General features: G+C 35.7%; 3 protein-coding genes and 1 pseudogene across 3 annotated transcripts; 1 reads left to right on the plus strand and 3 right to left on the minus strand.

Annotated features, from left to right (window-relative positions):
* Window positions 1-2,076: 2,076 nt before the first annotated feature.
* On the plus strand, window positions 2,077-4,380 carry LOC137713018 (GDSL-like Lipase/Acylhydrolase superfamily protein). The gene is made up of 2 exons (XM_068452246.2): window positions 2,077-2,780; window positions 3,680-4,380. The coding sequence occupies exons 1-2, from the start codon at window positions 2,115-2,117 to the stop codon at window positions 4,184-4,186; spliced, it is 1,173 nt and encodes a 390-aa protein (XP_068308347.2). The 5' UTR covers window positions 2,077-2,114; the 3' UTR covers window positions 4,187-4,380.
* Window positions 4,381-4,420: 40 nt separating this feature from the next.
* Window positions 4,421-7,011, minus strand: LOC137713019 (E3 ubiquitin-protein ligase AIRP2). The gene is made up of 5 exons (XM_068452247.2): window positions 6,672-7,011; window positions 5,690-5,852; window positions 5,503-5,569; window positions 4,960-5,188; window positions 4,421-4,810 (listed from the first exon to the last, which is right to left on the minus strand). The coding sequence occupies exons 1-5, from the start codon at window positions 6,761-6,763 to the stop codon at window positions 4,600-4,602; spliced, it is 762 nt and encodes a 253-aa protein (XP_068308348.2). The 5' UTR covers window positions 6,764-7,011; the 3' UTR covers window positions 4,421-4,599.
* Window positions 7,012-8,889: 1,878 nt separating this feature from the next.
* LOC148691124 (protein FAR-RED IMPAIRED RESPONSE 1-like) lies at window positions 8,890-10,822 on the minus strand (annotated as a pseudogene).
* Window positions 10,823-16,064: 5,242 nt separating this feature from the next.
* Window positions 16,065-18,171, minus strand: LOC137712039 (adenine/guanine permease AZG2-like). The gene has a single exon (XM_068451186.2). The coding sequence runs from the start codon at window positions 18,135-18,137 to the stop codon at window positions 16,500-16,502; it is 1,638 nt and encodes a 545-aa protein (XP_068307287.2). The 5' UTR covers window positions 18,138-18,171; the 3' UTR covers window positions 16,065-16,499.
* Window positions 18,172-27,793: the final 9,622 nt, after the last annotated feature.

The raw sequence follows: 27,793 nt of genomic DNA on the forward strand, positions 1-27,793 counted from the left end.
TTCTTAGACAAGCATCTCAAACAAGCAATATGATTGCCTCTTTCGTACCTACATTTCTTGCGCTATAAATTCGAACATAATTTATGCAAAGGACTCACAACACGTGAGTGTCCTATAGTTTTTTATTCGGTTGCATCCATGCATATATTTATGTATACGCACGTCATTTAACGCAAGCCATCTGAAAAGGAGGCCTAATAAATGATGGGAAAATGATTCTTGCTAGATCATTGTTTTTAAGATTCTAGGAATTTTGTGATTATAACCGTTCATCGTATATCGTGTGTGACATCTCACATCTTTCAAGGGAGTGATCCTTATATGTATATTCTCATCCCTACCTATCACGAGGCCTTTTGGGAGCTTACTGGCTTCGGGTTCCGTCGGAACTCCGAAGTTAAGCGAGAAGGGAGCTAGAGCAATCCCATGATAGGTGACTCATTGAGAAGTTGCTCGTGAGTTCCCAAAAACAAAACCGGGAATGGTAAGCCCAAAGCGAACAATATCGTGCTACGGTGGTAGAGCGGGCATGGGAAGTGATCCGCCCCGGGCTGGGATGTGATATCGTGCGATTAGAAATCATTTCAAAATTTAAAATTAAATACGAATAATACTGAATAACAACTAATCGCACGATGTACGATAAACAGTCACAAACCGAATGCTTTTCTTAAATGACGTCCTTATAGATTTGGTTGTATCTGTACGGTCACAGCGGTGGGTGCAAAACATAAGCATGCACGTCAAAAGCACCGTCCAAACCAAAAGCTTTTTGTTCCACCAAACTTTCAAATTTATTAAGGCTTGTTTGTAACTGTTTTTAAAATGATTTTAAGCATTTTTTGAGAAAATATTTTTAAATTTTAAAAGTACTTAAATCCTTATTGTAACACGTGCTTCTTGTACACCGTAATTCCAAGTGTTTTATTATGATTTATTTACATTTTTATTAAAAATTGACTCAAAATATTTTTACAAATTTTTTTTTTAATTATTTTAAAAATATTTTCAAACAAGTTTAAATCGAAAGAAACAAAAAGCAAAAGAATTTTTTTTTTTTTTTTTACTTTTGAAATTTCTCTGTTTTTTTCCAAAATAGCAGCCGGAAACCGGTTGGGAGTTGTGACACATGATCATTTAAGGCCTCTCTTTTTCATTCAACCACTTCAAAGATCTTTTTAGATCTAAATTAATAGCTCCCACACGAGTCACCACCACCCTTAAGTTAGTATATAGTAACTTTCAAGTTCGAACTTTGATTGTTTGATGTTTGTTCGTAATTATGGTATGCCGACCTATTTCAGTGTCAATCAAACTCATAATTTATGCTGATTTTTAATTAGGTCACAAAACTAACAAGTTATTACAGAAGAACTAAAATAACACAATAATTTTATTTGTATTCTGACAATGAAATGCATAAATATGGGAAGAAAAAAATTGAAAGACATCCGAAGTTCGAATATTTTGCCAAACTTCTTGTCGTTTTACAGTGCTAAAATGTTTTACAATCTTTGCAAAATCAATGAAAATTATGAGAACCTTTTCATTGTTTTTTTACTTCCAAATCAATGGATCCATCAATTGGATGTTGATGCTAATGGCATACAACAATAGGAATTAACTTGGCTTCTTGAGGAGGAATTCTTCCTCATTTTATTTGGTGATTGATTTACAGAACTTAAACGTATAATTTGAAATGTTAATATTATAAATCACTTTATCAAGATCATTTATATATAAACTCAATATAATATGAGATCATTTAGTCAACAAACTATACAAAAACAAATTGATGGATTCGGTAAAAACATTATGATCCGTATAGCTATTTGCTATCATTAAGTGACTAAACGACTTTAATTTTAATTGATTTTTTTATACAAATGATCTTTTAAAATATAAATGGATCTAATCATAAACATGAAATTTTGTAAATCGAACACTGCTCTCGTGACAATAATTTGCACAAGTAGTCTTAAATTTGTCTCCAATAGCATACACTGATTAAGTTAAAAGACATATTTGCCCTTTTGCAGAAGTTAAAAAAGTATATAAGAACTATACATATGCAAAGTAATAAGGTAGCTAGCTAGTAGTAAGAGAGCTTAGACATGGCTTCTTCCTCTTCTCCACTCTTCACATCTTGGCAGATTACCCTCATTACCCTCACCACCATCTCCTTCCTCTCCTCCTCCTCCTTCCCCGCCTCCGCTGCAGCAACAAAACAAAACCCTACATCGCCCTTCAAGAAAATCTACGCCTTTGGTGACTCATTCACAGACACAGGCAACACAAGATCCATCACAGGCCCTAGCGGCTTCGGCCACGTCTCAAACTCTCCCTACGGCATCACCTTCTTCCACCGCCCCACCAACCGCTACTCCGACGGCCGCCTAGTCATTGACTTCGTCACCGAGTCACTCTCCTTGCCCTACTTGGCACCCTACCGTGTCGTTTCGAGCAATGCCTCAGCAGACTCAACTCACGGAGTTAACTTCGCCGTCGCGGGTTCCACTGCCATAGAGCACGAGTTCTTTGTGAAGAACAACCTCAGCCTTGCCATCACTCCTCAGTCTATCCTGTCTCAGCTGCTTTGGTTCAACAAGTTCTTGGAAAGTAAAGGTTGCAAAGTTGGAGGACCGGAATGCAAATTTGATGATGCACTTTTTTGGGTTGGAGAAATCGGAGTCAATGATTATGCTTATACAATTGGATCTGCTGTGCCAGGTGATACAATTCAGAAGCTTGGGGTCAGTAGGGTTACTAGCTTTCTGCAGGTATGATTTTTAATTTTGTTAGATTTTTATGGGTAGAATAAATGGTCTGAAAAATTGTATGTTTTTAATTTAGTTTTGGGAAGTGATTTCAACCCATCGTATTTTTTTCATTACACGCCCATTTTTCATGTTTGGTTTTCGGATCAGAGAGAATTAAGGAACAAAATGCATATGAGTCTGCAGAAGGAGAAACGTATAAAGTAGTGTACGGAAATCATTTTCTTTCTTTTTTCACCTAACTAGAATTATTTGTCTAACACAAACTCAAATGCCTAAAGTCAACATGCATAATAAATCTTCAAGTTGTAGTCTAATATCCTTGTGGATAGAGTTTTGAGTTTCTACTATTGCATCTCAGGTTTGAAACTTTTCCATTTTCTAAATAATATAATAGTTTCGAACCTCCTTCCTTCCCTTAATAATAATTATTTAAAAAAAAAATGTTCTTCAAGTTGTTTTGGTTATGAGTATAAAGTCCTATATATTTCTCTCCTTTTTTGGGCGGATTCCTATTTCTGCTAAATCACATTTTCAATCTCTTTAATTTAATAAAGTTCCACTTTCATTCTCTATTTTCGATTCCAAAAACGACAACGAATTTGGATTAATTTGCAAACTACATGACAAATTCGAATTCGACGTAGTTGGAGATACATGAACGAAAGTGTAATTTTATACCCATCACGTTGGCTATGTGAATCATTTGACACACCATGTGGTGTAAATAAATGTGGTCTCCATTGCATTACTCTCATGAATTCAATTGCATTGAATTTGGTCTTTCGAAGATAAATACTAAAGCTAGAAATTAAGCTTAATAATAAATTTAAAAGAAAACCGTAGTACATGATACGTTTTGGACTTGGGCTGATTGGAGAAATGCCTTCAATGCTTTGCAGGCACTGTTAAAGAAGGGTGCCAAATATGTTGTTGTCCAAGGTCTGCCACTTTCAGGCTGCTTGCCGTTGGCGATGACGTTAGCGCCGGAAGACGACAGAGACAGCATCGGATGTGTCAAGAGTGTCAACAACCAAACCTACAGCCATAACCTTGTGCTCCAAGCAAAGTTGCAAGAACTCAGGAAACAGTTTCCCCATGCTGTCATAACCTATGCTGACTACTGGAATGCCCATCTCGCAGTCATGAAGAATCCGAGCCAGTACGGTTTCACGGAGAGCTTCAAGGCCTGCTGTGGGAAGAGCGATGACCCCTACAACTTCGACGTGTTTGCCACTTGCGGCACGCCTTCTGCCACCGCCTGTAAAAGCCCGTCCCAGTACATCAATTGGGATGGAGTTCATCTCACTGAAGCCATGTACAAGGTGCTTTCTGATATGTTCCTAAAAGGCAACGCCACTCACCCTCCTTTCAGTTCCTTGTTGGACATGAAACTGCATAACGGGTGAATGGCCTGCCTTCGGATGATCAGATTCATCTTTTAGTACTTTTCTGTGTTGCTTGTGATCTCTTGAGAGTAGATATTTCTGTATTTGAAGTATGCTCGAGAGATTCTTGAACTGTTTACTATGTATAATGTAAACCTGTGTGAAAGATGACCCTTTTTAAATCTGATCACGAATTCGGACCAGATTTCTTCGAATCATAACTTTTTCTGATTGCCTTCCATCACAAAACCAAAATTGCATAAGAAAAGAGGTGACTCGTGTGATATATATTTCTGTCTCTTACACAAACCATATACATTATTTTGCTTGGCATGAAGTGGAAAAGAAATTTACGATGTTAAAACCTAAACGGACTATGTACTCGTGATGGTTGGCAATCGCTTTTCTCTATACACCATTTCTAGTATGTTTGATCAAATTAAGTACTCATAATACATTAAGAACAACGCATCCGGGAGATCTCTGGGCAGTCTGTTGATAAAAAGATAGAACCGCAACATATCTTCCTTCAACACGGTTTGAGTGTCAACCACATCACTACCGCAGGTCAGAACCCACAAGTCCCCTGAGTTCACTCGTTTTATACTTCCCCGGCAAAATGGGCAAGATTCTGATCTTGTGTTCCTGTGATATATAAAGAGGCAAATATGTGAACAGTTAAAAATAATGAGCCAAATCATCATATGGTAACTGCCTAACACTGGATGAAACTAAAGCGAGCAAAGGAAGAACAAATTATTTCGGAGATTAGGGAAGAACTACGTTATTCATACCAGTCGCGGTAGCAGTTAATGCACATTGCATGGCAGCAGTTTGGCAAAACCATTTTGGTGCAAGTTACTAAGCAGATGCCACATTCATCTTCTCTCTCCAAGTCCACATCCGAAAGCTTTATCTTATCCCCATATGGTTTCCTCGCAGCCATCTCTAGAGCTTCCTCTTGGGTGATATCCATCTCCAATGAATCACCATGGAGACACTGAAGGGACGGCAATATAACATCTGCAGTTTTATGTTGGGAAAGACATGAATAATTATGAATTGCAAAAACAACGCTGCTTCATGCGTTTTGAAGTTTAAAAGCAGACCAAGATGTACGCTTCTGTAAAATTGAAATTACAGTAGGAACGAGACCCATTAAAAGAATTAGTCATCAACTTTCGAAATCCTGAAGTGAAGTTATGTTATGCACCAGACGGGCTCGTTTTTAAGTTTTCCGTAAAACATACGCAAACACCCATCCTCTATATAAGGTTCAACTTGCATCTTATACGGATGTTAAATCAACTACCAGAGTTAGAAGAAAGTTTACATACTGTAAAATTCGCTGATGGTAGCTTTCCTTCCACATGAAGAGATATTTGATCTCCCATCTGAGCGTACCTGAAATACAAAACCAACAAACACGCAAACATTCAAGAACTAGAATTCCATTACGAAAGGGGCAAAATTAAGCTGTAAATTTACATTAGAAACATAAGAACAGGCAAGGCAGAAACCAACCTTATATACAATTATGTGGAAAAGGTTTAAGTAACTTGAAAATAAACACGAAGACGAGCAATCAATCCACTGAAGCAAAAACAGGAAAATGTGTGCCAAATCACTGTAAACCAATTTCATTTGAAGAACCGTACCACCCTTGCTTCGGGGGATGGAAGCTGCCCTGCATTTTATTCAAGTAACATCAAAAGTCACTCCACTTGATCAACCACAAAAATGAAATATCTTCGTCTATTAACTCGGTGAAACATTCTAATGGTCAGCAACCCAAATTAAAAAATAAGGTACGCAACGACATAAGCCGATGCTCTTAAAACTATGATAGGTTATGGGCTGAACCTCACTATGGTTTTCAAATTTCACAGATTCCACAAACCCCAAAAATTAGTTCGATTTGAACAAGAAACCGGGATCTAATGAAGAATAATAGGCGGAATTCAGCAGCATATCCAAGATTATATACAGAAAAAACTGAAATTTGTTCTCAAAACCAAGATTATACTTCACATAAAGATTGAAGCTTGCGAAATGGGGTCAATACGACAACATAACGAAATTCAGATAACATAACAATGAAACCAGAAACAACGGGCATTAGATATACATCCAATGACAACACAAATGGATATTAGTTCCAAAAAAACTGCTGAAACAAAAAATCAACTCAACTCTCTCTCTCTCTCTCTCTCTCTCTCTCTCTCTCTCTCTCTCTCTCTCTTTTTGAAACAATCCATCATATAACCAAAACCAAACTTCATGTGGAAATCCAAGCCTAAGACATCACTCTCTGGTGGCCCTTTTGGATAGTGAGGAGTACAGTTTCAATTTTCAACCTCAGAACAGTAAATGCAGAATATATAAAACCACTAAAAATTAAGAAACCCACAACTGTATTCCACATTTCACAAACCCAATTTCAAAATTAAACATAAACAAAACCCAAACGAATAAATTTAAAAAAAGGTAGTAGTGTTGTACTTACAGCGTATTGGCATGCTGAATATCTGCCTCAAGAACCTTGAGAGAATCATGGTAAGAAGGCCTGGAAGCAAGCTGCTCATAGTAATCCAACATCTCTCACTCCTTTCCACTCAAAGTTTCAAACTTTGAAGCAAAAAATGGAAATTTGTAAGAGAGAGACGATCAAAAAGTAGGGAATGAAGAAAACCCAAAATTATGGGGGTCAAATTATTACACAAAACCCAAAGAAAAAGCTTGGGTCTTTGCCTAATACTGGTCTTTTGGAGACTCGAAGCAGTTGTGAGAGAGGCCAGTGGGGACCAAAACCCTCTGTGATCATCAAAACAACCTAATCTTGCATCAAACACTATATAATAATATATATATAGAGAGAGAGCGAGAGAGAGAGAGAGAGACTTGGTCTTTCTTCCTTGTGTTTTTGAAATTTGATTTGGTGATTGTTTGTTTTGATTATCCGCTTAAAATTGAAGTTTGCATTTTGTTGACTTTCTTAGAAGTTTGTGTTTGAATGCTTTAATTTTGCTTGGTTGAGGGGTTATGAGTAAATTGAGTAGGTTTCCTCTGCTTCCGATTGGAAGCATCTATTTTGGTCAGAAGTCTTGGAAGGGTACATTGCAGGCGGGAGCAACAGCACCACTTTTTTTTTGTTTTGTTTTTTTTTTTTTTTTTAAGAGTTGTTGCACTCACCTCAATGTCTTATTTCTCTAATCACGTTATATTTACATTCACTATAAAAAGTTAAAAAATTAAAAAATTATTTTCTCACCCACTATTATTCCTAAAATAACCCTTAATATATATATATAATTAGAGATAAACTTTTCTCTTAAAAAAAGAATATAAACAAATAATATTACTCTCTTATAAAAGCCTAAAAGCCAAAAAAAAAACCGAGGTCTTCTATTCTTCAACCTGATGTACACATTTGGTCGGGATTGAAAATGGAGAAGCTTACTCAAGTAAACCATCTCTCAAGCCCAAACCCCTGGGGGTTTTTTGTTGCAAGGAATGCATGTATGTGAGGTTATGCTAGATGATGATGGAGAATGTTGTCTGAAATTTCATTAAGGGAAGGCAAATAGGAGTTGTAGAGAGGTGGGTTCTGATTTGGGCAACCAAAATCCTAGGGATAAAAATATTTTAGTAACTATTCCAAAAAAAATATAAAAATAAAACATTAAGATGTGGATTTAAAAGAAGAGCACGGATTCTAAAGCAAAACAAGACAGAAAAATCCCAACTCATATTCCTTGAGGAACAAACCAAGAGCAATTTAGTTAGAAAAATATAGAAAACATCGAAACGCGGGAGTTTACTAGAAAAAAAAAAATACCATGAGCAGAATATGGAATTGTCTGACGCATAAGCATGGTGGCACTGCTTACCAGCTTCAATTTTCGTCAAGCTCCACGATCTCTCTAGTTATAATAGTGGACCCTACAATGAATTTGAACCGTTGTGTACGAGCAATGTACGAAGTAGCCCATTCTAAACACCATAGTTCACAGTATCTTTCCCAATTTGTCGCTTTAGGAGGAATTGGATGACCTGATTTCAAGAACACCTGCATAAAAGTACAACTTAATTAAACTAGACTACAAGAAATTTATAACTTAAAGTAAATGCATGCAATCCTTATAAGATCACCTGCAAAAATTTCCAACAATGAATCCTTATATCTATACCTGCACAAAATGATGATTGGAGAATTCAATGGCAATCTCCTTACATGCTGCTAGTGGTATAGGTGCTATTCTAAGAGGTGAAAATGTAGGAAATTGTACATCCAATAGGTGGATAAGTACCACACCATAACATGATGCAATAATATGGCCCATATCAGGCATAGTCATCCATCGATCAATGTTTTCACAAGTTTCAAAATATCTCAATGCATACTTCAACTCATGGACCCTAATTTCAGACCCATATAGCTTGGAGTAGCAATTTGAGTACGTCTCTAACTCTTGTAATAAATCTTTTCGCACTTGTACCCATCTATCCTCATTATAACCCAATAATGATGTAATTGCCCTGAAATCACAATGTCCATCAGTTGCCACATCTTTTACAAGAATAATGTATGGCCTCAATGCTACTGGAAATGCATTAGTTAACTCAATTGGCTTAACTGAACGAGCGCGATGCACCTTCTCCTTTGGTCGCCTTTTTAGTTTTGAACTCATTTCAAGACAAAGATCACCTAGTGAATAACTTCCTTACTCCGATTCCACAATCTCAAACAATGACGGATCACAACGAGTAGATTTATCCGTCCTTTTCCTTTCCCATGATGTCTCAAATGTTCCTTGGCTACTTCCAAGATGTCTTTTTAATTTAACATGTGAAGACTCAGCCTGTTAAAGTAACAAGGGTTTAGCAATCTCACTAGAAAATGAAAATGAAAATAAAGTAACAAGTGATAAATGCTTACCTATTTGAGGTTGTATTCCCAAAGTGCATAAATTTATCGATCCATGCTACAACAGACCTTTCTTTCTATGGATTCAACCAAGTATCTATCACATATTGAAGCATCTCTTAATACATACTAAACTCATTGCATAGTTGTTTTGTTTGCCTTATGAAATCGGCTTTAGTAGAAGATGTAACCATTGTATTCCATTTCTCCAAAAATCTATCGCAATCTTCCTTGGACTTCTATAATTTTTTGAACTTGGCTAACACTTTATTATTGATGTGCCATCTACATAATAAATGCTTACTTGTGCCAAATATAAGTCTAATGGCCCTCATCAAAGCCATTTCTCTATCTGTCACAATAACATCAGGCGTAACAATACCATCCATGAGTCCTCGCAATATACTCAAGGCCCAAACGTAATTATCTTCTCGTTATGCAGAAAGATAACAAAACCAACAGAAAATGTCATATCAGTTGATGTAACTCCAACAATTTCTAACAATGGCATATGATACCTATTGGTCTTGTACGTACAATCCATAATCAAAATATGTGGAAATGCATGTAACAATTCCAAACAAGTCAGGTGTGTCCAAAACAAGTCCAAAATAGTATTAGTCTTTAGGCAACTCCTATGCCACTCAGTGTACCTATGCTTGGATAGCTTACTCATCAATTGTTGCATTTGGGACCTCCCACCTTTCTCCAAAAGCCTCAAACGTTGAGGTGCATTATAAGTTGTCCTCAATGTAGATACATTTCGTTCGTCTCTTCATTTTAGTGTAGTCAAAATCTCCTTTGGTTGCAGCAAAATTTTAGGCAGATCGGTCAATAACGAAGTCTTTTCAGACGATAATCTACCAGCAAATGAATGACCCTCCAAATGGCCTGCTGCTGTGTGATTATGCACTCCAATAACTATCGCCAATATCCAATCATCATCAATTGCTAGCTTTTTACCTTTTAATTGAAATGGGCATCCACATTTTTTCATTACAGAATTCCTTCTATCCTCATCCTTTATGTCTTTTTTGTGAATTTGATTTACATATTGTCCATTCATTTCACAACTCAATGCAAGTCTAGGGCTCCTGTTATCTTTTCCACCTTGATCGGATAGTAACGTCACAATAAAAAAACCATTGACCTTCCCAACTTCTCGAAGCCATTGTATTAATTCTTCTCTACTCTTGAATAACTATGTACCAAAATTGCACATTATGAATAAATATACAAGAGTATAAGTAAATCAATTGCATAGTCAAGCAAATATTACCTTAGTTGTGGTAAATTCACTAGTAGTCCACCATATGTGTACATGCTAAATTATTACCAGATTGATCTACATGCTGCAAACGAATTCCACCGTACGTAAATAAATGAGCATTACATCAAGTTGAAAATAGTGCTAATTAAGAAAGGGATTTGTGTGTAGGTTTCGGAGACAACACATCAAGTTGCACGATTATCAATGTCAGTTGCGACAAACATGCCTTACTTGAATTATTACCCTAACCTAATGAAAACGAATTACAGGAATTCTCATAGGAAAACGTGAAACAAATTGCACCCTAACCTAATGCAAATTCAAATAAAAAGTCATAGAGCTATGGTTCAATTGTACGATGTCGACAAATCAAGATGACCCACATAAAATTATCTTTTACCTCTTCGACGGAAACATAATCATCTACTTCTTCCATAGAAACGTTATCTTCTAAGTTCATTCTTTTTGCTTTCTCTGAATGATTTTGCTTTCTCTAAATGAAAGGAGATGGGAAGGGTGAGTTAGTGTTTAAGGGAGACAAATCGTCTAAACACAGCGTGAGAGTTATCACACCCAAACTTTTCTTTTTTCTTTTTATTAAAAAAAAAAAAAGTAACGCAAAAGGGGGTAACTAAGGTCCTTATTAGTCATTTTACAAATGGTCAAATTTGTAATTAAAAAATTCATAAGAAGATAAGACATTGGGATGGGAATAATATTTTTTTTTTCCATGAGGATTTAAAAAAATAAAAAATAAAAATTGGCACCTTAATTTAGCATTTTATTATGATTTGTCCCCTGCACCATCAATATAATTTCATTTTGACTCTCGTGATTCTGAGAACGTGCCAATTCTTTTATTTTTTTGACAAACGATAGTGTTATTGAGTTAATTTGTTAAATGTTAAGGGGATGAAGATCATGAAAATCGAATCTCAGCATGATGTATAGACATTTTTGCTTTTTACCGTCATGATAAAACCTCATCTGCGAAAACATACCAATTCGCCTTCTCTATTGTGTCACTGACATCTGGCAAATGTTTCATCATTTTGAAAGGTTGTTTTTGCCCATTCAAGCCAAGAAAATTAACAAAAAGTATGATAAGGTTGGTGAATATGAACAAATTGGCACCTTTTAAAGAATAAAACCAAATTGAAAGTTCATGTGGTGAACCAAAAAATCGTATTAGGAGTCTGCTAGAGATTGTTTACAAAAAGCCCAAAAGTGCTCTCTACAATAAATAAAAAAAGGTTTTTAACTATATTTAAAAGACATCTTCAAATACTTCTTCAATTTCAACAAAGTATTGATATTTTGAATAAAAATTCAAAGTATTTCTAATAAAAATATTTCTAACAGAAGCGCTTATAAGAATATTTGATTTCTGCATAACCAATTGAACTAAGTTCAAGGGCACTACCAAAATTTTCCCTTTAAGCTTATGCTCTCTCTTCCTCTTCAAAGACAAAAGTTTTCAGAGATTTTTGCAACCCAAAAGCTCACTCACTGGTAGGAAGTCTTCCTTCACAATTTAGCTTATTTTGTTCTTGTAAATTTTTATTCAGTGACTTTATGTTGTTTTTTTTTTTTCACGATAGAATGAAGGTTTTTTTTTTTTTTTTTTTAAAAAAAAATTTAATTTATTTATGTTGGGGTCGTGTATGTTTAAGGGAAAAGCTCTCACCTTTAAGCGAAAGATAGATTCTTTTTTTCAATTTCTGCACTCATGGGTGTTTGTTTGGTCTTGATCGTGAAGAGTTTATGGTACATTGTTTAATTTCTTCTTCTTCTTTTTTTTTTTCCTTTTTTTTTTTAATTTATGTATTCTTTTCTCCATTTTTTTAAAGATCAAATGGATTTCATTCAAAGACATCAACCAAAGTCATAATATTAAACGGCATGTAACAAAGAACGGCCTCTAAAAATGTTTTAACCGAGTAAAACTCAATGGAAAAAAGCCCCCTAAAGAAAGCTTGAGGCCACACATGCAAGGCACGACTAATTCACTGTTACAGACTCCTTATGAATACACTGCAATAACCACGGTGGAATCGTATCCATCTAAAACGATAATTCCTGACATTGTAAACTGTACCGAGCTAGAATAAATAGTTTTTAGCCTTTCTGTTAGAATCATGATTGTTTAGCGAAAACGTCTCTTCTTTTTTTCCAGCGAAAGGAAGCTTATTGTTTTGTTTGTTCGGGTCTGATGGGTGTCTGTGTAAGTCATAATCGTGAAGCTTAAAGTACATTGTTTAACTTTAAGTTACCCTTGCAAAAGAATGTCGCAGTACGTCTGATTTTCGGGTTCTTGTGGGCAATAACTAGCCTTCGATTTAGCGTCACACATTGTACATGCCTCGGGTTAGAGAAGGAACTCGTATTTGTACATGACTCGGGTTCAAGCCCTTCGTAAAATTATGGAATGATGTGTTAGTGTTTGGATCCGATTTTACACTATCAGCCCGAGTAATCGAGGTCGTTGAATGAGCAAAATTCTGGACTGTCGGATGACTTTGAATATTAAGAGGCCGTGATTTTGTACGCACTCGCCCCGAATACTTTAAGTCGTTGGATGAAGGAGGTCATAATTGATATTACCATTTTATTAGGAATTTATTAAAATGGAAATTATCTTACAATTGCGATGTGAGAGTCAAATATATGAAAGAAGTAACAATTGTACAAGGACTATGTGTGGCTACGCATTGTGCAGCTTGGTTGGTTCACATCATGATCAACACAGAAAAGTGCTACTTATCAGAATCTAAAGATAAGACAGCATGCGGAAATGGGAGATATGATCAGGTTGAATTTTTTGATAATGCACAGTTTGCATTTAATTGGAAAGAAAGATGGGATAAAAAAAGCAAATATTGATGCAATTAAATTGCAAGTTGCGTTGCATGCATGGATGCTTCTGAGCAAAAATAAAGGAGATGCCGCACTCTTCAGTTTGCTAGCAATGGCATATTCCTGTTTAAGTTGGAATTATCATGATGATGATCTGGTGAGTTGGTGATAGGATATGGCACGTGGTACATGGAAATTTGAAGTTAACAACAACTCTAAATACGAGCCTTATCAAGTGACTAGTGTATCTAGTCTGAATAGAAGGAAAGTACAATTGCCAATCCTTCCCAGATATCGAGATAATGGCGAGGGATATTGTGATAATTATCTCAAGAAAAGTGTTCTGCTTTTGACTGGAACTACACGGGTTGGCTACTAAACACACAGTCACTATAAATGCAAGAGGTCGTGCAACATGAAAAGCTCTCCAATTCAACACACAACTGTCCTGCGCAAACTTCTTAAACATCTTAAGATTTTTTATTTTCTTTTTCCGCCAACACATCTTCAGTTTGGATAAATAACATTGTGAAGGCAACCGGTGAACACCTTTAGTTTGAATAAACAACACTGTTGCCGTAGAATCAGCCGACCAAAGAGCACGTTCAATTTGGATAAACGGCAACCGGTGAACACCTTTAGTTTGGATAAACAACACTGTTGCCGTAGAATCAGCCGACCAAGGAGCACCTTCAATTTGGATAAACAGCACTGCGTCGAGGCCGACTGGTTACTTGTTCAAGTCTCGGTCGAGAAGGGTTTCCGAATCCTTATTGGCAGAGGTCACCTCATTAGCCTTCTCGACAAAGTGAGGTGTTACAAGTTACTACATTTGGCACATTGAAAACCGAATTTGATATTGAATTTCGCATAACTAGCAGTCTTGTCTTCAGGCTCTAGAACCCGAAGGTCGAGACGTCTTCCTTTCTCGGCCGTAGTCGCAAGATCAAGTAGTCAGCAAGCGCAACGCAACATCAACATCAACAAATTTTACTCCTTGGCCGAGCTCGGCTGACGATTTGGCACGCCCCGCATACAATTGAAGGACATAATTAGCTTATTAGTTACTCGACCTGCGTACCACCTAGGCTTGGTAGTTTTTAAAGTCAACATTTAGGTTCACACTTAATTACAGTGAGGCAATCCCTTCAAACTACAAATATTTTTCGCATTTTTTCACTCATTCAGTTGACGTTGTTTGTATCGAGAGTAAGTAGCGATTCTGATGGATGAAACACGCTCACATCATGACGATTCATACTAAGATTGAGAAGTGAGACCAGCTTAGTTTATAAAGCTCCACTGGCTAGAGAAGTGGTGACTACAGCAATTCCTTAGCTTCGGATGCATCTAAGTTTGATGGGACATGAGAAAAATAACTCTGAAACCAACGTAAAAAACGCATCACCTTCTGATGAAGATTCAAGAACCAACAAGAAGCTTGTCGTCATCTCTTCCCAACAGCTGCTGTGAATCCTAATGAAGATCAGGCAAGACGCAATTAAATTCCATGCTCCTACCTGTTTTATTGTGGGTTTCCTGAGTGTATAATGTCTGTAGTATACATAGTTTTCTTTGTGTTCAGTATCTTAATTTTGTTTGTTATATACTCTCAATGTCATTGGCAGGCAAATAAGCTTTACTGGAACTCCAGAGTCATTTGGTATTCCGTTAACTACAGTACAGCTAAATGCAGGGGTAACATTCGAGCTTGTCGATGCAGCGTAGTCAGATTTCTAATATGATTAAAAGAGAAAAGGACATTGAGAATAGGACATTGCGTTTCCTGTGTCTGGAAAAATCTGAACCTGTCGATCAAGTTGAAACCTTTCCAAGCTCATCGTTCTCCTGTTTGCAGTGCTACCTCAATCTTGTCATGCAATTTGCTGTCCCAATATGCTGACATATTATCTATTCAGTGTTCTGTTAGTTTGACACAATCTTGTAAAGTCAATCAGTAGATCATTGAAGTTTTACGTTCTATCAATATATGGACATTGGAAAAAAAATAATCAATGTGGAAACTTGAACGCTTAATTATCGTTATGTACAGAATACACATACACAAGTGTTTTCGTTTTCACAGAATGGTGCATCTGATAGTTACAAACTTCTAATTTTGGAGATGTTCATGAGCAAGCGGATTGTTATAATGGATGCGCCCTGTTTGATCGAGGTCCTAACCCTGCGTTCGCCTTGCATGTGTGATCATTTTTTACTGGATACCAAGCATTCTTTAGGTTTTGCTTGAGTTAAGTTTCCTCCCTTCGATTGTTATGCAGGAGCTCCCATTGCGCTTGCCAATACGCATGACTATCAGAGGAAGGCCAATACGCATGACTATCAGAGGAAGGCATACACCAGATCGGAGGGTAATTTTCCTTCAAAACACAACAATAAGATTGTGGCCATTCCTCTACATTGATAGTTTTTTCCTTCAAAATTTTGTCTATTGGTCGGGAAGCTTTCAGCAAGCTAAACAACATTAGTATCGAAGATGCATCTGAAGATTCTGAACGCATATATATGACACTTTTTTGTGATTTATATGTACCGTGTGATTATTGCTATTTTGTACCATCTCAACAGACGACCTTACGTATCAAACTCTAACAGATGTAAGGTCCACAAGTGCGAGTTTTACCTCTACTGGAGAAGTCTTACGCAAGATGGTTAGTTCAGATGGTGGAAATGGTTACACTCTTTTTATGTAGAGCTGCAAAACCAGCATGCAGGAATCACGTATTAGGTTGTAGTCTAACAAAGTTTGACCTAGTTTTAGTTCTATCGTGAGCAAGGAACCCTTGATGGATTCTGACTCTTGGGTTTTGTCTGTTAAAACATGCTTTTGCAGTAATTCTCGAACATATCTTTGTCCATGATATGTAATTGTCTTAAGTAGAAAAAAATGCTGGTCTTTAATCACAGATTGCATAAATTACAGCAAAAAGGATGCTGATCTTGAAATATTAAAGAAATAAAAAATTGACAAATTATCCATGCATCCAAAGTCCTGTATTCGAGTCCCTCCTTTCACAATATCACTTGTATAATAAATATAGGGAAGCGTTGTTGGCATTCCAAAAATCTCATTCTACACTTCTCACAAGTGTATATTTTTCTTTCCAAATATAGAAAGTTTGGAGTGTAGAATGAGATTTTTGGAGTGCCAATAACAATTCCCTAAATATATGGAAAAAAAATTCAAAAATAAAAACCACTAATTACAAAAGGGTCCTCCTAAAATCACCCAAAAACAACAATTTAATCAAAAAGTGGCTTCAAATAACTTCAATTGCTGAGTCTGCAGGAGCTGTGGCAGACACTTGATTTTGTTCTCTTCCCACCATTGTTTTCATCTTAATCAACCACTTAATCAAGATTACCACATAATCATACAGATTGAGAGCAATGTAGAGCCCAATGCCACCAATAATCCCATTTGCTATGGAATAAGTGAGAGGCATTAGAACCATGGTCATGAAAGCAGGCGCAGCTTCTTTCATCTTCCCCCAGTTTATGTCCTTCAGAACCTTCATCATCATCACCCCAACCATCACAAGTGAAGGCCCTATAGCCCATGGAGGCACACTAGACAAAAGAGGAACAAAAAACAACGACACGAAAAAACACAGACCGATGGTCACTGCAGTCAATCCTGTCCGCCCGCCTTCTCTCAAACCCACTGAAGATTCTATGTACGTTGCGATGGGGGTCACCCCGAGTGCAGCCCCCACGACTGTTGACCCTGCGTCAACCAAGTACGCCGAGTACTCACCTTCGAACCCGCCTCCGTCGTTCACGAAACCGCCCATTTCGGCCATGGTGTACAATGTGCCTGTGGTGGCAAGAACATCGACATAAAGCAAGGTTACCAGAGCCACCCAAACCTCAGACCTATTGAAATTGGTGAAGCTTATAGCCCCAGCTGTGGATTGAATTTTGTGAAAATCTACCACCTTTTTGAAATAATGGAAATCCGTGTCACCAATTTGTGTGTTGGGAAACACTGTCACACTTGTGCCCCGAAACCATGATATAAATGTGACAAAAACGATGCCGTATATCATGCTGCCTTTAATCTCCTTCATTAGGCCATAACATGTGATTATAAACCCAGCTGCACCCAGCCAGAACTTTGGGCTGTGCATTTTCCCCCCAAGGCACTCACCAGTTGCTGGGTTTGTGTTAGAACAAGCTGTGATTGTCACCAATGTGGATGGGTCTGGGCCCACCAGGCCCACTCCCTGGTGGATTTGTAGGCCCACAAAAGCAATGAAAAGCCCAATTCCTGCTGCACAAGCAAGTCTAACTGGATGAGGGATGAGCCTGGCCAGCCTTTCTCTTAGCCCAAAGGCAGCAATTGCAAGAAAAGCAATTCCCTCAAGTAACACCACAGCAAGGGCAGTTTGGTAAGACAACTTCCCACTTCCATGAAAACCCACCAAATTATAGGCCAGATAAGCGTTTGGTCCCATCCCTGGCGCTAACCCCAGGGGTAGATTAGCCAAAACGCCCATAGCAATCGACCCGATCATGGCTGATAAAATTGTGCCAACAATGAGGTCACTCTTGGTCTTTGCAAGGCAGTTTTGGTATCCTTCGTTGGGAAGGATCATGCAACCCGGGGTGACGGTTTGGTTCGCCATGGTGGAGCAGTCGGCAATGGAGCAAGTGCCGCCTGAGTCCGCGAGGATGGTGGCGTTGACGGAGATGATGTAGGCCATGGTGAGGAACGTGGCTAGACCGGCACGTAGTTCCTTGGTGAAGCAACTATTTCTTGCTTCTAACTTGAAGAAGTTGCCAACTTTGCTCTTTGAAACTCCATCGTTTAAGCGTTTCTCTAGTTTGCTCCATGACTTGCCTATTTTTTTGAAAACTCCACCATTTCCCATTGCTGCACATAACTCTCTCCCCATCTCTCTCTCTCTCTCTCTCTCTCTCTCTCTCTCTCTCTCTTGCTTTGGTGTGAATGTCTTATGCTAGGGTGGTGGTTAGAGTTATATATATTTTTGTAGCAAGATGCTTGAGGTGGCCAGGAAGAGAATCTTCTTGGATATATTACAGGGAGTTTTAACGAAAGACTCTCGGTACTGTTCATTTTTAACGAAAAATCATATTTTCACATTTTTCTGATACTATTCACTACACCTTTATTTATCATTTTTCATTAAAACTAAAGTTTTTTTGAACTCTTCTTTAATTTTCCTTATATTATAAGGACAAATGGGCACCATGCAGGGCAAAAAGTGTGAAAACCTGAAATATAGGAAGTGGATATCAAATCTTCTCATTTAGCATCGTTGCATTTACGCGCATTTAAAATCGTCTCAACCGTTTGATTGATCTAATGAATTTTACCTATCCACATGATAATAGTTGCAGTAGACAACATACCTAATTTGTTTTTTAATTTTCTATATCCCATTTTTCAAATCTCATCGCCTATCGCTACTAAAAGAATTTACGCCATTTTTCCCGTCTTTCACTCTTTTTTTCTTTTTTCAGACATTCGTCATTTTCTCTTCAAATCTATAATTCACTTTTTCTAATCACAATATAATTTTCCAACACGTTCTGATTAAATATATATATATATATATATACATTTTTTTTCTTCTAAATCAGTAGAAAAAATTTGTGGGAACCAGTCTGACACAAACATGCAAATTGAGAAATAATCTGGAGTTCGAAAGCATTTTAGGGTCTATTGCTTTTAATTTTTTTGTAAAAAGAGGATGAGAGATTAATCTGACCCAAAAGCAAACTCGATTAGATTTCATATCGATCAATTGCTCAGAGTCATCTGATACAAACGAAATATGGAGTAAATGACTTATCTTAATTTGTGCAAATTGTATATCAGTTTAGAGTTCCAAATTTTGAGTATAATTATGATGAAAGTGATCGAAGGGGAGATCGATCGAGAAGAAAAGGGTGAGTGCTACGGTGTTTTAGTTGGATATTAAGGCTGGCGTAGAATAATTAAATGCCATCGGATTAATCTTATTCTAAATATGTGTAAATGTACGAATGCTAAATATGGACACTCGGGATCTGAAGAAAGTAGTAGGGCATCCCAAGCGTTTAATCACATGGTGTCACCAATTCACCAATTTCTAAGATGAAAATCGGAGGATATTTTTTCAAGCATTACAATGGTACATGTGTTACTTATCACATATTATAATATGGACGGACCACCTAATTAAACTTATGATATGCTGATGCTGGTCTGAGTTATTATAATTAGTTATAAATACTAAATATGATTTTTTTCCTATTGTGATTAGATTAACATTGTATAGTATTAATATAGATTCATGTATAACCTAACATGGTGTAATATTAGAGTAATGCTAGATAGATCAACTTTTTAAATTAAATTTACAAATTATATGATGTGCACATTAATTCAATACTTGAATAATAATTCAATTATCAACAAACACGTCATATAATTTGTAAAATTTGATTTAAAAAGTTGGTCTTTCTGACATTACTCATAATATTACCCATATTAATATAGATTCATGCATGTATAAAAATATTAGTAAAATGATATGCCTTATGATTTTTTTTTTTTTAAAAAGGGGGACAACTAGTGGCAAACCACGATTATCTATCCCTTCCAGGAGCCGAGAAGACTCACAGAGGCATTTCAATCTCCTCTTTGCCACAAGTCTAACTTCCACATCAACAGTGGATTTTGAACCCTGTGACAATCACACTTTGTCAAAAAGATGGCTGGTTTGGTTTTTTGAGGGAGATTCTAATAATAATTAGGGCAAATTGAAATTTAATAGTATAAAGAATAACTATACATTATGGCAAGTCAATACTATACGTGAGTTATTTATTGATGAAACGAAAGATTCACAATCATAATTTCATAGTTTAAAATTGTGAAAGATGTGCAATGGGTTTTGACTCTCCTCGTATTCTAGCCAAAAGAGAAGAAGATAGTTTTATGATGGCATCCCAAAATTGTGAAACATTTAACATACCATAAAATTGCCCTCAAGAGTTTCGAAAATTACAATTGAATTAAAACGAGTTAAGGTAATTCCGATCAAATCCTTCCCTTTCTTTTTGTTCTTTAAACTTAAAATTTCCTTCTGTGTTCTCATATTTCCTTTCAGCAGTCTTACATGGTTCACTTCCTACATCAACAAAGCACTCTCTATTTGGAGGGGGAGGATGATGTATTCCGCTGCTAGATATTCTTCCATAAATTTACTATTTTTTGTTGTAAAAAACCATAATTTTTTTTCAAACTTAGCATACAAAAGCAATTGTCACATGCGTGAACGTGTGTCAAGATGCTAGTTATGATGCAAATGATCGAAGGGGAAAACCCAAGGGAGATCGATCGAGAAGAAATTAAAGGGTGAGTGTTATGGTGTTTTGGTTGGATATTACAAGGCTGGCATATAATAATTCAAGACCATTAGATTAATCAAATGGTTAAGATTATACATGCGTTCAAATGACTAATGCTAAATGTGGATACTCGGGATCTGAAGGAAGTAGTAGGGCATTCCAGTTTCATCACATGGTGTCACAACTTTTAGGATGGAAACTGGATTAATATTTTTTCAATCATCACATTGATACATGGTATTATTAATTTACATGTTATAATATGGACGGCGACCTAATTAATTAAACTTAGAGAAAATTAGAATTCCCTACAGTTTTTCTATATAATTTAGATTAAACATTTGTGCCTTTTTAAAATTTGATTAAAAGGTTAGATTATAGGAAATTTGTTACAATATAATGTGCATATAACACCAAAATTATGACAAAAAAAAGTTTAATCAAATCACTAAAAGACATTTATGTTTGATCTGCCAAATTAAAAACTAAGGCGCCTATATCAAAAATCCCTTAAACTTATGTGCCATGCTTACCTGAGTTACTGTAATTATTTATAAATACTAAATATAATTTGTTTCCTATTGTGATTAGATTAACAAGGCATAGCATTAATATAGATTCATGTATAACCTGGTATAATATTAATATATATTCATGTGTTAAAAAATACTAATAAAATGATACACCTTATGGTGATGTGACAATCACATTTTCTCAGGAAAAATGGCTGGTTTGGTTGGACAAGGATTCTCTCTGGATTTTTTTTGTGGGAATTCAGAAATCAATCAATCGTGTCCATTTATCGTACATTGTACGATCAATTTTCGTTATATATTATTTATATTCAATTTTAAATTAATTTTTAACCATATGATATACGATAAACTGACACGATTGATTGATCATTCGAATTCCCACAAAAAGCATCCGGAGAGGATCCTATTCCGGTTTGGTTTATTGGAGGGAGATTCTAATAATAACTAGGGCAACTTGAAAATAAATAGCGATACAAAGAATAACTATATATATATATATTATGGCAAGCAAGCAACCTCTCTGGTTTTGGATTAAAAAGGCAAGTCAATACCATACTTAAGTCACTTAGTACTTATAAGTGAGATGTCTTAGGTTCGATTCTTGCCAAAGGCGAATTTGAACCACATTATTGCTAATATATTGTGAGGCTAAGTCCACCCCCTCCCTTTTAGTGTAGATAATATTTTTTGTTTCCAAAAAAAAGAAAAACACCATATGTGAGTTGCATATTTTTTATTGATGAAATGAAAGATGCAATAATCATAGTTTAAGGGCTCATTTGGAAGTACTTTTAAACTAATTGAAACTTTTTTTAGTGAAATGCTTTTTGAACTAATCCTTAGTAAAAATACAAGTAAATCCTGAAAAACACTTGCACTTCAAGTGCTTTTAGGATGAAAAAATATTTTTTTTCTTTCTAAAAGTGTTTTTAGTCATTTGCAAAACACACAAATGAATCCTTAAATTGTGAAAGATGTGCAATAGGTTTTGACAGTTCACTCTCCTAATATTCCAGCCAACAAAAGAAGGCAGTTTTGTGATGGCTCTCCTCTTACATTACGCATGTGATGATCCAGTATTTTGTGGCGACTCGCTAGGGTTTTGGAAATCTTAAATTCTGAACAACTTGAACGTAGATATTCGACAACCTAAACATGCTCTGTATGTGGGATGACAATCTTTGCTGGAGGAAGAGAAGAACAATTAGATTGACTTTTAAAAAAAATATTTGTTTACTATTTATATTGGATTTTTTTTTTTTTTTTATAAAGTCAATGTCTATAGAGGTATAATGTGGGAAATTTGTAAAACAAAAATGGTTGACAAAATGTATTATTCTTAAATAAATCCAAATTCATTGAAGGTTGGTATCAATAACCCAAATTCATTGAAGGTTGGTATCAATATAAACGGATATATTGCAACTAAATATACTAAAGTCATGCATTATAATCACTCATGCGAGTTTGATATCAATAACTTGAGAAACTAATTATTGTTTTCTATTGAAGTAGCGGAATATACTAATTCACGTATTAATTTTAATTATTAATTTCCTCATGTAATAAAGTATATTTGTAACTCGAATACATATGATAACAAAACTTGATCTTAATCACGTCGTTTTTGTGCCCACCTAATTATATACTTAATAACATTGCACATGACATGCAATCATGCAGGAAATGCATAATAAAATGTCTATCAAATCTCCTTTAAATTTGATATGATCTGGTTTCGTGCTCAAATTTTTTTAGGGTTTTGAAGAGGTTTGACTCCTTGACGACTAAACGATGAGGGAACGGTCCAGATTAATCTAACCTTGCACCTAAATCTCTTATCTTTACACAAACTCGGGCCCCAACAAGAAAATATATATGATTTTTGAGTTAGTTTTTACTTAATTATTCGCTTATTTATTGATATTAGATTGAGAATTCCAAAATCAAAATCTTTTAGGATCTAAAAATATTTTTATATTTATAATTTTAAGATCAAGGAAGCATCGTATCTGTTGTGGACCTTTAAGAGTGTTGGGGTTTTCCTAACTCTTAAGCTAAAATTTGTACTTAATTTTGGTTTTGTACCTTAAAATGTAGTGTACGGCTTCGAATTTGTGACGTGCATTAGCAATAAAAGAAAAATTGAAGTAAATAGTGGGCTATAACCTTCAAAAAGCCAATAATATAAATAAGAAAAGCTAAAGTATATGAATACGTTAAAAGATGTGAGTAACGCATGCAATTAAATAAATGAAAACAATAATATATTATTTAAAGGTGCCAAACCATTGTCACTTGTTGTCCACTAGTTAAAAGAATCTAGGTGGCCATCATTTAAACGCTGCAATCAAATTTTGCAGCTTAATTACACTTTATCTTAAATTAATTAGCATTAATATTTTAGCGGAGAAAAACGATCTCGTAACTAGTTGTATATGACCAGTTCTGTGTTTATATTTTCATTGCGTAATTAATCAAATAATAAGGGAAATATACACATTATTGTAAGAAAACTTAGATATATGAGTGGGCTTTCATTTTTCTCTAGCTATCTCTACCTCTATTCCTCATGTGTGGCTAATCACATGAGAAGACTCATTGGGACTTCGGTGCAAATGTGATCTTATTCATGCGTTAGATGGTTTCAACTTTTCACTCATCTATTTTTAGAAAAGAGTATACATATCGTTTCGTGGAAGTTCTAAAGAACATATTCGTGGGAGGGGTTTTTTTTTTTGGTGGATCACTTCGAAACCCTTTTGGAGGAGCTATAACTTCAAAACCACGAACCCTAATTACATTTATACAAGTTCTACTTTTTACCAATCGCATGCGCAGAATTGGAAATTTTATATATTGTACATGTGAAGCTTTAAACAACAGTGGGTTCTTCTTTTAAGAGACAAGAAAGAAGAGAAAATATTAATTTTTTGACACTATAAAAAGGAGAAACACTGAGAAATTAGTGTTAGGGTTTGGCATTACTTAAAAAAAGGTAAGGACCAAAACCCAAGTATAGGGAAGGGAACTTAGGGAAGAAGCAAAAGCAACGCCAGCAGCGTAGGTGGAAGAGGCACTACTTTTAAGAGGGTATCTCTCACAAAATTTTTGTCTTTAGATAAAAATGTGCTTGCTTAAATTTCTAATCGCTAAGTTGATAGTTTAATTTAGAGTTGTTATTGACATGTTAAAAATTATCATACACTTCTTTTATATATTACACATTAAAAAGAGAGAGTATTAGCAACCTTCTTATTTGGACATTTGCCTTTTACATTTTCGGCTCTCCTCATTAGTACATTGTTGCTTGATGATCAAAATCATTTACTTTTTAGATTGCCCTTTAGAGATTGTATATGTAAAAATTAAACTAAACCCGAATCGTTTTTTTTTTTTTTTTTTTGTCAAAAAACCCGAAATAGTTATTCAATAAATAGACGAATTAATTCACTTAAACACTAAACTTTCCAATGTTAATTGCAAAGTTAAATGATTTTTTATTTGGTTTTTTTTATTTTTATTTTTTATTTTTTTCAGAGTTGATCTTTAGAGGGTGATTTATAAAGTATATGGTTGTGGTCATCAAACTGCAGAATGAGAAGGAGATTCACAAAAATAGAACGCAAGAGCTCAAGTGAGAAGGTTACAAACATTCGAAATAGAGAACATGATGACTATTTTTTTAATACTAATTGACACCAATTTGCTAATTCATTTACCTAACACTCACTTAATAGAAAAAAAGTCAAAACTCATTGCCTTTTTTGGTGTTCTTGTCTTCAAAGTCTTAGGAAGTAGGAACTTAAAATACGACTTGCTATATAGTGGGATGATGCAAGGATTTTCTGGATAGAGATTAGTGTTGTGATATGCCTTATATAGAGTGCGACTTTGATGCTGATCCAGGCACAAGCTCACCCTTAGCCAACTCCATTCCCTGACTAGAAGGCTCAACTAGTTAGGGATGAAAACTGTACTCGTTAAATTTGTTTTGCGTGGTTACCCAGTCATTTGAGGACAATTTGGATGTGGTTATTTATACTATAGAGATGTATATGAAGAAACTAAAACTATCCGACACGGTTTTGAATATGATTAGGAAGATAAAAGTATCATATCCATAGCCACCCCCAAATCGCCCCCTTTTTTGTTTTCCAATACATTATATGCTTTGTATATTAAATGATGAAGAATTTTCATCAACTACAAGAATAAATCATTTTATTAATGTAATGGAGTAGTTGTTCTAAATTCTAGAACATAGCAAAACTAACCTTGTCTAGCAAACTTACCAGGCTGGTTAAGAAGTACAACAGATTTCATACGGCTGCGCTACAACTGGAGATAAAATTCATGTTCTATCGGATAGATAAAAGTACATTCACAAATTTCAAAGGATTCACTCAATTTTACAAGTCTTTGAACCCATATACAACCTTGAAAATTTCCGCTCGACTTCATCATTAATTTTTCATTAAGATCACAAGAATCAATTGTCAACTTATTCAAAACCTTGCCATGATTCAACAAGTACTCGGCCGCCTCCAACTTATCTGGTCGCCCCTTGAATCCTCGTGTGCAAATAGTCCTGAGGCATCTAGTGTCAACATAGGATGATGCTCACAGGGGCATTGAGCATGTTTGTTAGTGATTTCCAAGCGTAGCATACTGAAAGATGTAGCTCCAAGCAGTTCAAATTATTAAATGTAGGCAAAGGAACATCGATATTCAAGATATTTCAGTTTGGGCGATACCTTGAGCGCGTTTATTAGTGATTTCCAAGCGTGGCATACTGAAAGACGTGTAGGCAAAGTACATTGATATTTGATATGAGAATCCCCTAAAAACGAAGCTGAAAGGAACAAATACTTGACATCGAAGATTTCTGTCAAAATCCTATGTTTTTGATCAACATTAACACGGGCAAAACCCTACCTGCCAAAGGGGCCTTCAGTTTCTTCAAGGAATAGCATCCATAAAGTTCTCTTCAGATCCAACTTCTCAAGATTTGAGACATCAGCAACAATACAAAGCTTCTCCACATCCTCTACTTCCATACGAACATCGTCCAAACTTATTTGTAGTCTTTTCAGTTCAGGTGCATTGACAATTATGTTTACGGTTGAACCATCCTTAGGCATATATAGCAAAATGTCCATCTATAATCAAATCTTCAAGCGCAGGGCGACATGAAAAGCGCTTCTTGATTGGGTCAAGAAATTAGTCAAGAAGGTAAGGTATTGTAACATGGAGGTACTTGAGCCTCGGGAAACAATTTGAGGTAGGACTGTAGGACTGCAGCAACGGAAACATGAAGTTGAAGGTCGAGTTCAACAACATTACCCCCAGTGGCAGTGCAAATCCAAGCATCAATACGATCAAAATAATCCTCTATTCTGCGACAATGATGAACTTTATGCATGTTTGACAACCAAGGAAGAGAAGTACTTGATCTACAAACCCAGTGGTACCACCCTTATCATATCCTGTGAAACACAGGTAGGTCTAAATTCGGACCAGAAGTCGACGTATGTTTCCATCTGTGTGATAAAACACAGGTCTTTACAACATATCTTGTAGGAAAGAATGTGGCCAAGAGAATATCATCCAGTAAATCACTGATCCTATCTGTAGTGCATGCTTTGCGGCGCTTTGACTTTGATTTCGAACCCATTTGCAATTTATACGATGTGGTTTCCGAGAAACACGTGTTACCGATAAAAGTTCAAAAACCATGTAATTTTGACGTTTAACAAGCATTTTATGAGGGTTTAAGTATCCATAGAAAATTATGCATTATATATATATGGGGGTAAAATATACACTTGAAATTCAGTAAGAAGGCTCCTAATCTCCTAACCTACAATAAAACCTAATTACTAGTTGGATTAGTTCTAATTCAACAACAAACAATCAGCCTCGTTGAATTTAAGGTTTTAGTAAATCAGGGTTTTCTTGGTATCCAAACAATCCAAAAAATATATAATATTATTGTTAAACAGTGAAAATATGTGAGTAAAAGGGCAAAATACTTACCAGATACGGCGTGTCGGTAAATCCTGTTTGGCAGCCGAGAAAAAGAAAAAAAAAGGGAAGATGTTATAGTGTGACCTAACATTCTCGAGTCGTTTTAGGTTTGAATTTTGTGAATGATGAATTTGATATCAAATTAGATTGCCCATTGTGTGACTTAGCTAAACTCTCAATTCTTTTAGTGTAAAAATATCGATATACTCACAAAAAAAAAAAAAAAAAAATCTCGAGTCCGTATTAATTATTTGGGCCGAAACAAGGCCCAGTCTTACCAATCCTCACATTTGGGCTGGGCCTCACAGCTTTGAAAAACGACAACCAACCCAGCGACCCAGCTGCCAGTAGATCACTATCCAAATAAACGATATTGCGCCGAAATCAAGAGTCACTTATAGGCCTCTTTTGGTAACTCGAACAGTAGTGACTATTTCTATTAGATAGGATAATTAGCCATCGGATAATATTGACTAAATTAGTTCGGCATTTAGTGCAATATCGAACTAATGATCGTATTATTTACACTGTGTTTGGTACTGAACCAGATAAGAAAAGGGAAGAAAAAAAAAAGTTGACAAATCTTTGTTTGTTGAACTTTTCTCATATTTATACCTATTGAAAAC

The sequence above is a fragment of the Pyrus communis genome, chromosome 14 (genome assembly GCF_041283825.1).
Source record: "Pyrus communis isolate YQ-2024b chromosome 14, ASM4128382v1, whole genome shotgun sequence".
NCBI classification, from domain to species: Eukaryota; Viridiplantae; Streptophyta; class Magnoliopsida; order Rosales; family Rosaceae; genus Pyrus; species Pyrus communis.